The sequence below is a fragment of the Castanea sativa genome, chromosome 6 (genome assembly GCF_040712315.1).
Source record: "Castanea sativa cultivar Marrone di Chiusa Pesio chromosome 6, ASM4071231v1".
Taxonomy (NCBI): domain Eukaryota; kingdom Viridiplantae; phylum Streptophyta; class Magnoliopsida; order Fagales; family Fagaceae; genus Castanea; species Castanea sativa.
In genome coordinates this window covers 27,532,709-27,544,587 of record NC_134018.1, presented here as the reverse complement: position 1 = coordinate 27,544,587, position 11,879 = coordinate 27,532,709, and the positions used below count along the sequence as shown (strand labels likewise).

At 35.9% G+C, this 11,879-nt stretch overlaps 1 protein-coding gene across 2 annotated transcripts; it reads left to right on the top strand.

Annotated features, from left to right (window-relative positions):
* The first annotated feature begins 205 nt into the window (after nt 1-205).
* LOC142640730 (solanesyl diphosphate synthase 1, chloroplastic-like) lies at nt 206-10,917 on the top strand. 2 transcript variants are annotated; one of them, XM_075814956.1, is made up of 6 exons: nt 206-684; nt 811-935; nt 5,224-5,351; nt 5,443-5,546; nt 9,598-9,725; nt 10,034-10,917. In XM_075814956.1, the coding sequence occupies exons 1-6, from the start codon at nt 465-467 to the stop codon at nt 10,580-10,582; spliced, it is 1,254 nt and encodes a 417-aa protein (XP_075671071.1). In that variant the 5' UTR covers nt 206-464; the 3' UTR covers nt 10,583-10,917. The 2 variants fall into 2 exon arrangements, with proteins under 2 accessions (XP_075671071.1, XP_075671072.1); XM_075814957.1 differs by having other exon boundaries at nt 319-681.
* Nucleotides 10,918-11,879: the final 962 nt, after the last annotated feature.

The window sequence follows — 11,879 nt, the reverse complement described above, 5'->3', positions numbered from 1 at the left end:
CAACCCTTAATGCAATATGCAGTGTGTGTCACCTCCAACTCTCTGTTCTGTCGGTTTATATATTAAAATTATTATTATTTTTTTCACCTCCAACTCCTTTTAACTCCCAATCCCAACTGATAAGAAAAACAAATACATTGGTACCATGTGGGCTCTTTGGATCCACTCAATGTAAACAACTTGAACTTACATCTCACGTGTGTACTGTGTACTGTTTACTGTCTACTACTACTGCTACCACTTACTTCCCTTCCCTCCCCCAAAATACCCCCATTTTCAAAATCTCCTCATTAGTTTTGGCTTTGGTTTTTATTTTATTTTATTTTTTGTTCCATATTTTTCTGGGTCCAGCCAGTACCAGTGACTTGGGGTTGGGTATATGGGAAATTAAAAGCATATATTGCACCTGGGTTTTTCATTTGAGAGTGAGATTTGGTGGTTTTCCCTTCTGGGCCAGACTTAGAATGATGTCAATGACATGCCACAATCTTGATTTTGGTTTTACAAAAACTGTCTTTGATTTATATGCTTGTGGCTGCTCTTCCAATGCTTCCTTTTGCCGCTCTTCAGTAAGGAATTATGCAAAGTCCAGTTCTAGTAGTAGAAAACTGGTTGACAGGCGGCGGGGCATAGCTTTGTGTAGAGTGTCTTCAACGAAGACTCCTGCGACCTTGCTTAGTGGTAGTAAGTTTTGTGTTAAACAATAGTTTGGATTGATATATTATGGATCCTTAATGTTATGTGTGTGCGCTATAATTAATACTAGGAATGATATATGGTTTTTGGTTTATTTTTGTTGCACCAACACAGAGGTAGCTCAAGGTGTTCCACCATTGTTGGATTTGAAGAAAGAGTCAAGATGCCCCATTTCATTGAAAAATTTGTTTGAATTGGTCGCTGATGACCTTCAGACTCTGAACCAAAATCTTCAGTCTGTGAGTACTCCCTTGTGAATTCCTCCAGTTGGATGGTGCTATAAACTTTATGTGTTTTTTGGTTTAGAATTTCCTTATTCAATATGCTTTTCTTAAGCATGTTGTCATTCTCGCTGAATGTTTGATGGTAATTGATGGTTTGGTGATTAATCCTGGCTGAATTTAACCATTTTCTATTTATTGCGAACATTTAAGAAGTCAACGAATTGTGGTTATTTTTACTTATGAAACCATTTTGGAATACCAGATTGTATTATCAACATTTTCTTTTTTCATCAGTGAATGTTGTACGCAATTTTATTCTTTTTTCATCTGATTCGTCACTGTTTCTGGATTGGGATATAGTTTGCTGAGGATATGTTTGTGAAGGTAATGAATCACTCGTGCCTGTGAGTTTGTGTAAGTTTTTGTCCTAAAAGTTAGGTACACTGTCTGGCATTGAGCATTATTTTCATTATGTGACATAAGACTAAGAAGGCGGCGATAACTTTGTAATAATTCCTCTATTGTTGGTAGTGAAAAACTGAAACTTTTACAAGTAATTTCATGATGACTAGTTATACCACAATAAAATTATAAAGAATGTCAGAAACTATAACTTTGTAATTATTTCCTAAACCATACTGCATTTTGCTTCTTATATATTATGCATAGGTGACTAGCATACAGGTATCTAAACTGTATATTACTGTAATATCCATTACTTCACCTTCATGACTATTTATCATGCCAATTGTTGACATGAAGAAGCATTCCATATATCGGACTCCGTATCTTACCTTTTCAATTGACAAAGTCCTCAAGTTATTAGATATGAGCTTCTGAAATGATTGAAGGAATATGGTATGTGCTATAGTCACAAATGACTTGACGTTCTTTCTGCTTATAGAACAAGAATCCTTGTGCACTAATTCTGGGCCAGTCTTTAGTAGAAATGGTTGCAATCCAGTGGACTGCTCACAACATTGCAAAATCACACAAGGTCCAAAACCTTAATTTTTCTGGGGATAGGCAGCATGAATTTCATTCCAGTCTTTCCAGTTTAACTCATTTCATTTTATATATATCTTTTACCATCTCAAAATAGAGATCCAAGAAAATTTCCACTTCTTATTCCTTTTTTTTTAAGGTTAAGCTCATGAACTCACTCTTTCAAGGATCTTGATTAGTTGGTCTAATGTAATTATGTGTCATTGGTTAAAAGAATTGGGCTTGTTATTTCATTTTTTAATGCAATTTGGGTACTCCTGAGTCTTCATGTTCCTCGTTAGAAATAGATATGGTCATCAGGCAAGCATGGAACTATAATGGTTTGCTTCTCAGGCTTTGGTCCTAGCCTCATTGGCCCACAGAACTTACCACTCCATTATAAATGATGGAAAATTGCTTGCTAGCTGGGTCACAATTAACTTGCCACTCCATTATAAATGATGGCACATTGCTACGTTGCTTGCTAACTGGGTCATGATTAATGTAGCCTATTAGTTCTATCGACAAATTATGTCGTCCTTGTGGCTTTAAAGTCTCTCTAGCAGCCTCGCTGCTGCATATATTGTGACAGTGATGGGCCACCTGAGCATAATACTGTAATTTATGGATTCAGATGTTATTACACTTCAATTGATAGATCTAATACTGGTAACCAGAACTCTCATATTGTTTTCAACCTTGAATTTTATCATATTCATTCCAAAAAATCTCCATAAATAGCTTTTGCTTAATGCTTGTCCTAGATTTCACAAGGTAGTCTACACTTCTCAGTGATCCTCTCCATTTGGTTAAATGATATTTTTAATGTTTACTAACTTGTCAATGCTTTTACACTTGTGGTCATGACTTTTCAGTTTCTCTGCCCTGTCGGTGTATTTCTTGTTCTCTCTGGTCGGTACTCTGCCTATAAGATTAAAAAACAATCAGTACTCTGTCTCTACTTTTATATTTGGTCTGTGTCCTCCTTGACCCAAGTCCAATCATGTGAAGGTGATCATTTAAACATGATATAGACATCTCTAAATACCTAATGTATTTAGACAGAGTTCCAAATCACTGCGGTTTCCTCCTTCGAACCACAAAAATTCATATTTCTCCTGACAGTTCCCAATTATGCTTGCCATGAAAGTAGTCTTCAATTTAAGAAGAAATTTGTATCCAAGGATTTTTCAGTAGACTGATAGACGAAAAAAGGGGAAGAAAAACCCCTGTAAACCAGGATGCATGTCTCCTAGAGGCATGTTTCTCTCTGTTACGTTCTAAATCCTTCCCTTTTATTCTGAGCATCCCATAACCTAAAACCTTTTAATTCATTAAAAACCAAAGTGTGACATGGTTTTAGGAAGAACCATTATCGTTCTTTGGGCTCCAAGCACAGGAAGATAGATACCTTTATCAAGTGATTTTAATACTTCCCCTAGGCAGGGAATTACCTTAATTTTTGGGATGCCCCTGACTGGAAAATTTGGCTGCTTATTTTCTGATACAATTGTGAATGATTTTGTCCTGTTGGCCTCTTTTGGTTTTACTTTGCCACAGGCATAGAAGACAAATCTGTTCATTCGTAGATTTTGAACATAATTCATTCCTTTGGCATGCAATCTTTACAATTATAAAGACATGGCCTGCTTAAGATCAAGTTTCATAACTTTGATTTGGATTTTCTTTTGATTGAGTAAAAGAAGAGTTTTTAAGTGAATAAGTAAATGAAGCAAAAACATTTTCATATAATTAAGTGCTTTGAGCATCTTCATAGATATTGGTGTTACAGTGAAAGAAATTCTTTAGAAAAGAATTTGTTTCTTGACATTCTTAGTGTCACTGACCTACTGTACAACCAATTTAGACGTTCTTAGTCATATGGGACATAAAGATTAGGCTGATTTGTATTTGTATTTCCTTGTCAAATGAGCATGATTGTTGATGTAGCACAATGCTGTGTTGGTTTAACTCTTAATTGCTTAACCAATGTTAGAGGTTAAGTTTTTGTTTAATTTTTTCAGGTAATGCCGCTTTCAAGTAGTAAAAATTAAAAACAAGAATGCTCTTACTGATGTAACATTAATGTTAAATTATAATATCTATTGTTAGAAGAAAGTAGAAGAATTAATAAACCCAAAAGAACTCTTGGAAATTGGCTTGAATTCCTAATTTTGACTTGGTCAAGCATTTGGGCTTTCTTGGTGTGAAATTAAAGTTGATTTAATTACCTCTTTTTTGGTTGATATGGAAGGAAAGTTTGTTCCTTGTTAAAGAAGTAATGTTATAATCCTTGTTGATTGAAGATTAGAAGTTGGACCCTCATGTACAGTGAATATTGTAAATGGTTTGGTGGCTCTAGTCCAAGTGTCATATACGGAGAGGAGAAACTCTTAGAAGAACATTGAATGGGTTTCTTCTTATTGTAGCTTTATATATCATTTGGGGTTGAAAGATATCCATGTGTGTGCAACATTAGCGGTGAAGGTAATGGAAAATAGAGAGTTCTCCAGATGAGCGATTTAGAGGTTGAGTGTTGTAATCCTTATCTAGTATAGTGGATGTGATCTCTGTTTGTCTGTGATCTCTGTTTGTCTGTCTGTCTGTTTGTCTCTGTGTGTGTGTGTGTGTGGAGGTAAGTAGTTTGCTAAACCACATAAATTTTTGTCTGTGTGCTTGTTGTTCTTTATTTGACTTTGTTGTTATTTGTTCGAATGTATGAGTGTTATAGCACAAGTAGTGTTAGAGCTTCTGCTATCCCAACAATAACAATAGGAGATTCTTCTTTCCTTAGTCTTTTAATCTTTGAATATTATCTTGGATTTTGCATTATTGTTGTTGTTGATGTTATTGTTATTAAATTTTATATGAAGACAAACCTTTGAATGATGGAATGGTGGTATAAAGTTTATTGTTTCATATTCCCTTTGACCTGCAGTTTGAAAATGGTGATTATTGAGGTAGACATGTTACAATTCAAGAGCGTTCAATAATGTGCTATTGGAATGACAAATTTCTAACTTAGTCCTTGTTGATTTAGCAAGAGCATTGCAGTAGTCTCATTTGTAGAATACATCATCTCTTGGCTACACCAGGCTCTGAAATTTTCTTTTTCATTTTTATCTTCAAAATTCCATATACAGTAGATAAAACTCATTCACGTGAAGGGCAGTTTAATGTAAATAAGTAACAAGGGGTACTTGATTCTCTATGCTTATCATCTTCTGACTGCTTTCTCTTGTCAAAATCTGACTAAATTATCTGCAACCATTGTAATATCTATTATCTTGTATTTTATCTAATGAAAATTCCATGGTAGATTGTTGGTGCAGAAAACCCAGTTCTGATGTCTGCAGCAGAGCAAATATTTGGTGCTGGGGGGAAGAGGATGAGACCAGCTTTGGTGTTCTTAGTGTCAAGAGCAACAGCAGAACTAGCTGGCTTAATGTGAGTATTATTCATTTATTCCTTCCCAAAACACATTGTCCTATATTACGTTGAAGAAATAGAGGTGTAATTTAGTACTGCTTTCCTCTAGGGAACTTACCATGGAGCATCGTCGTTTGGCAGAGATCATTGAGATGATTCATACTGCAAGTTTAATACATGATGATGTACTGGATGACAGTAACATGCGGAGAGGTATGCCTTTGCATCTTTACATGAAACTCACTTCTTAAATCATATAGAAGCCATATCATCGCGAATTTGGTCACCTATGAAATAAGATTTGGGCTAGTTTAGCAATTATAACAGGTATGGTTACTGCATGCTTTTTTGGCGATATTAGGATGATAATTGAAGGAGGCTGAGGAATGCATGCTCTATCATCATGTACTCTTTCATATAATTCACTGAAAGCATTCATAAAAGAAATAAAAGTTACCTCTGCTCTTCATGATTTGAATCTGATCTTCCATTATAGTTGTTCCCTGGCCCAAATAAAGTAGGGTACTATAGGTGGTCACAAGATTATTGTTACACTTTATGAACAAGAGTCCTGAAAGGGCAAAATAGATGGAGTAGCTGTCCTTTAAAATAGTTTGGATAAATGCTCATTGAATTGAGCAGAGGATTAATCTAATTTTTTGACAAGCTCTAGGAGGGCAAATTTCCTTCTTTTGACAGATAAAAAGGTCATTATAAAAAAGGCTGAGGTATGCAACCTAGTACATGGGAAGTATACAAGGAGAAGCCAAAACAGAAATAAAATTTTAAAAAAGAATAATAGAATAAAGAATCAGTGAAAGCTTTTGATATCTAGGAAGAAAGTCCGCAATAGAAGAAGTATGAGCGGTTGAAAGCAAGGTTTTGAATTCCGTTCCGGATTGACAATTGGAACGGAATATTCAGGTACCAGTGTGCTTCGGTGCATCGTTTTGGGATTACACACCGGATACGCGCGCGCACACACACACACACTTCTTTATAACTTCATATTTTATCATATCTAATTAACTAACATAAAATTTAAAATATGATATGGGAATAAAATGAGTCAAATGATGAATTTGGGCTAAAATGTTTTAAAAAATCCAACACATTCCAGAACATCCGGAGTAGTCTAGAATTTAAAGACCGGAATGGCCGGAATTCATTTGGAACACCGGAACCATCCGGAATAGATTAGAATTAAGACTGAAACGGAGCAAGGGGGTAAGTGCACCAGATTAAGCACCGGAACAGAACAGAATTTAAATCCTTGGGTTGAAGTCCATTCATATAAGGTCTTCAAAAATATGAGTTTCAATTTTGCCACATTAAACTCTTTTCCCTCATAGTAACGAGCATTCCAAAGACACCACATTAAACATAAAGGAAAAACTCTCCAATCGCCCCATTAATCCTCTGACTAAAAGGTGCCTTTCAACACGAGAACTCCTCCACAGAATGAGGAATTACCTAGGAGACACCAAACAAGCAAAAAACCAATGACCACAACTCCTGAGCCACTGCATAATGTAAGAAAACATAAGCTGTATCTTCTCCATTGCTCTTACACATAAAACACCAATCTATGATAATTTTCTCTCACTTCCTTAGGTTATCTGTTGGCAAAGTCTTCCCTAGTGCCACACACCATGAGAAGAATGTCACTCTTGAAGGTGAACGAACTTTCCAAATCCTTTTCTAAGGAAAATACTTTCCTCCTCTTTCCCTCAATTTTTTGTAGTAGCTCTTCACTTGGAAACCTTGCTTTTTTGAAGGGATCCATTCCATTTTATCTTACTCCCCACATTGAAACTTTATTGTGTTTATGTCTTCCAATAGCTTTGCCATAGAATCTACCTCCCAATCATGCACCACTCAAATACATATAGGATTCCTATAAAACTACTTATGAAAAAAAAGGGATTCCAATCAAAGTAACAATTTCTGGCCTCTATTTAATCTGCCACTCTATCATCTCTGCCCCTTGGAATTCTAAAAAGATTAGGATTACTCTTCTCTATAGTAGTCTCTCCATTTCTGAAATCAAGCCAAAAGCGAATTTTAGAGCCCATCACTATCATATCTGATAAAATTTGAAAAGCTCTCCTATCCTTTACAAATATGCTTCCACAATCCCACTCTTATGGCCCTCTAACCTTGCCCAAAATCAGCTCCTCCAACTAGTGCCATACTTTAAATCTATCACCCTCCTCCACAATGTTTTTTCTTCTAACATTTATCACCATAGCCCCTTTCCCAATAAAACTTAATTAAAAGATTTAGCTTGTCCCCATCTGGGAAGGGAGCACCTGGACTAACTGTAAACCCGGAAGTCTCTGGTTCAACTCTTAGTTGAGGCGTTTCGTGATTACCTGATGCCTGCCCAGTGGAGGTGTGTAGGCATAAGGGGTTTACCCCTCGGGTGGTTCCACTGGCCCATACCTTGAGGGAGTTTCTTGTCATCAAAAAAGAAAAAAGAAAAAAGAAAAAGAATTAGCTTCTTAATCTCCAGTCTGCCATTGCAAATTGATGGGTAAAAAATATTCCAACCCAATCCACCCTAGGGGAAATTCCTTTAATTTTTTTTCTCTTCTTGCCACTCCTACATACAATGGGAAAAGAGATAAGAAAATATGTTGGTAGGTTAGATAACATATTTTTTTTATTAAAGTGAATCTACCTCATTTTTCTAGATACAATTCTTCTAACTAGTCAATCTCTTATGCTTTCTTTATAGAATGAAGTCCCCATATATGCTTTGCCTTCAAATGAGCTCCCAAAGGTAAACCCAAGCATTTCATCGGGAGAGATGAGACACAGCATCCAAGATTGCTTGCCAATTATTCAATATTTATTATCTATCCTACTGGCACTATTTTAGATTTACTTAAATTAATCCTTATACTTGAATAACGAAGTGGGGTAGAATTTGCCTCATAAAAGATGAGTGTCATCGGAAAAAAATGAGATGGGATATCACCATTGTTTCACCACTTGAGTTATCAGTGGAGAAACCATTCAAATGGTTGAAACAGTTATCATCCTACAAAAGGCTTCCATAATCACCACAAACAATAAAGGGGAAAGCAAATCCCTTGATGTCTATTACTAGTGAAAAAACCAATAAAGGTGTGCTTCACCAGGAGAAAATAATTGATTGGATACACAAAAAACTATCCACTTCCTCCACTTTTCCCCGAAGCCACAACATTGTAACAAATAAATCAAAAAGTCCCAATTGGAATGGTCATAAGCCTTCCACATTAAGTTTGCATTGGGCTTCCAGATTTTTCATATGGTATCCATTTCATTAACTATAAGAACAGAGTCAAATACTTGTCTGCCTTGAATAAATGAATTCTGTGTCTGACACAATCTCTACCAATATCCCCCTCAATATATTTGCCAATAGTTTGATCAGAATTTTCTCAATACTACCCACAAGACTAATAGACCTATAATCGTTCACTTCAAGTGTACCTGCTTTTTTAGGTATCAGAAGCACATGTAGCAATTTGACTTTTTTTTTTTTTTTTTCATCTTTGTTCTCTCTCTCTGGGTTAATGGCAACCCTGTTCATTTCCAGCTATATATGTCCATGAAATCTACTACATAAAAGGTCTACCATACAATATGAACTTGCCTTTCTGTCCTCCCTTAATTTCTGTCTACTATAGGAAATTTCTAGATAGTGCTGTACATGGAGTTGCACTGACAGTATCATTTTCCAGATTAAGCTCATAAACCATCACGACTCTTCTCATTGTCTCGGTTCATTAGCATCTCCTATGTTGTGTCTTCATCATGAATCAATTTGAATATGTATTCTCTTTGTGGTGTGGTTACTAGTTTTTCTTGCAAAAGATCAGTCCTCTGGATGAGAGTTACTACAGAAAAGGGGCCATCATCGGAAATGTTAACATAAAGCCGAATGTGATCAATTCATAAATTTCGAAATGATCCTACTACATTGGAAAAGAGTATTCATGTTCAGGATGCTGGGAAACTCAAAATTAGCTTAAAAAATCGAAGAATTACTTGGAATAAGATCTACTGAATTTTTTAACAATAAATGTTGTGAACAGCTAGCGTCCCCCACCTCATCGTGGCAGACCTGGTTTCCAGTACTTTGCTGTTTGTGACTTAGTTTGTTTTTCCACCCTTAACACCCCCCCCCCCCTCCCCCACACTCCCTGATCCTCTGCTTTCCCCTTCTCTATTAGATTCCCTATAACTCAATATGTAAGATGCATATTTTCAGGGCAGGAAACTGTTCATCAAATGTATGGTACAAGAGTGGCAGTGCTGGCTGGGGACTTTATGTTTGCACAGTCCTCATGGTATCTAGCAAATCTTGAAAACCTTGAAGTCATTAAGCTTATAAGCCAGGTAAATTCCAACCATTTTCAGTTGCAAGAACCATCCATAATCCACCTTTGATGCATACTAAGGGCCCGTTAGGTATATGTATTTAAACAACAGTTTTCAGTTTTTTTTTTTGGAAATACGTGCGGGTGAAAAAGTGTGAAAATACGTGTAATATTATTTAAAAACTGAAAACATATGTTTAAACACATGTACCAAACATGCCCTAAAGTGTTATCTGAATGATTTCCATTCACGCTAAAAGTGAGGGCACGAGTTAGATATTCAAAACATCTAGTTTACATGTCATTTATTTTATTACTCCATTGCAGGTTATTAAAGATTTTGCAAGTGGTGAAATAAAGCAGGCGTCTAGCTTGTTTGATTGTGACCTTAAACTTGAGGAGTATTTGCTCAAGAGCTACTATAAAACAGCCTCCTTAATAGCTGCTAGCACCAAAGGAGCAGCTGTTTTTAGTGGGGTTGACAGCACTATTACTCAGAAAATGTATGAATATGGCAAGAATCTTGGTCTGGCCTTTCAAGTAGTAGATGACATATTGGATTTTACACAGTCAGCAGAGCAGCTGGGGAAGCCAGCAGGTAGTGACCTTGTGAATGGGAATCTCACTGCACCTGTAATTTTTGCACTGGAGAAAGAACCAAAACTGAGGGATATAATTGAATCTGAATTCAGTGAGCCTGGTTCCCTTAATGAGGCCATTGAACTGGTTAAAAGTTGTGGGGGCATTGAGAGAGCACAAGAATTAGCTAAAGAGAAGGCTGATCTTGCGATCCAAAATCTCCAATGTCTTCCAGAGAGTGCCTTTCGATTAGCTCTGGAGGATATGGTGTTATACAATCTTGAACGGATTGATTAGTCGGATATGTTTTGATTTATAAACCACTACTTGATAGAATATGTCATTCTTGATGATTGTTACTTGAGCATAAGGAAGAAGGCTTAGAATTCAACCCCCCGCCGCTACCTGAAGGATTTTCTGCTATATCTGCTCCATAATAAACTGGTTGTGACACTGTATATTCTTTATAGGTATTGAGTCACAGCTCTACTTCAAGCTCCTACATTAATTATTAAGTCACAGCTCTATTTTGATATAAGAAAATAATGCTTCTGCAATTGTTGTACACTGCGCAATAAATACTTTGGGATCACCAAATAATGTTGAGCAATACAGTTATTTATTTTTGTTCACTTTATGAGATTTTGCCATGTTGTGTCGCTACTCACTAGAAATGTAGAATGCTATGTAAATTTAAAACAAACTGGCAAGCTCAAACTCTGGGATGGGACTTTAAAAATTCAGAGATAAATTTAGCCTAAGAACTTTAAATGTTATTTCGTGTGAATTTTTTTTAGGAGTGACAAAGCCCAAAATGTCCTGCGAACACGACATGCCATGAAGTTAACAGGTTATGGGTTAAGACTTAACGGGTTTGTGTTATATTTGAGTTGACACAACTAACTCAAATGTGTTGTGTTGTGTTCGTGTTCAATAAATAGAACCCATTAACATGTATGACTTAAGCATATAAGCTTATTAGTTGTAATAGTTTATTTTGTTTGATGTTAAGGTACATTTTTTTTACACCTGATATTATTTAAATACTATTTATTTATTTAAAAAAAAAAATTACCAACAAATTATTGGGCTTCACCAAAATTTTTATACTAGCCCACTACTATTCTTCCTACCGCCATAAAATTGGGCCACAAAAATGAAGCTCTTAAGATCCAATATTTTCATAAAGCCTGTAATTTAGACTCACCCCTAGATTATTTATTAAGCAAGTTGAAATTTCATTCTTTTTAAAGAAGCCCAAAATGTCCATGTTTAGCAATATTTGAAAAAGCCCATGAATCAACTCATGGCAAGACATTTTTAAGGAATTCAAATCCATAATCAAAGCCTATGAATCAACTCATGGCAAGAAATCTTTAGCCTATGAATCAACTCATGACAAGACATCTTTATAGAATTCAAATCCATAATTAAAGCCCATGATTCAACTCATGACAATACATTTTTATGGAATTTAAATCCATAATCAAAGCCCATGATTCAAACCCATTGCAAATTATTAAAGCCTATGGCTACATGGCACCTTAAAATTTGTTGCTACATGGCACCCTAAAGCCCATTGCTACGTGATACC

What these genes read in the sequence shown, in the direction of transcription:
- LOC142640730 (XM_075814956.1), top strand. Translation starts at nt 465, where the DNA reads ATGATGTCAATGACATGCCACAATCTTGATTTTGGTTTTACAAAAACT. An exon ending in TGAACCAAAATCTTCAGTCT is followed by an intron (nt 936 to 5,223) that starts GTGAGTACTCCC and finishes ATTCCATGGTAG; the next exon opens with ATTGTTGGTGCAGAAAACCC. An exon ending in TGACAGTAACATGCGGAGAG is followed by an intron (nt 5,547 to 9,597) that starts GTATGCCTTTGC and finishes GCATATTTTCAG; the next exon opens with GGCAGGAAACTGTTCATCAA.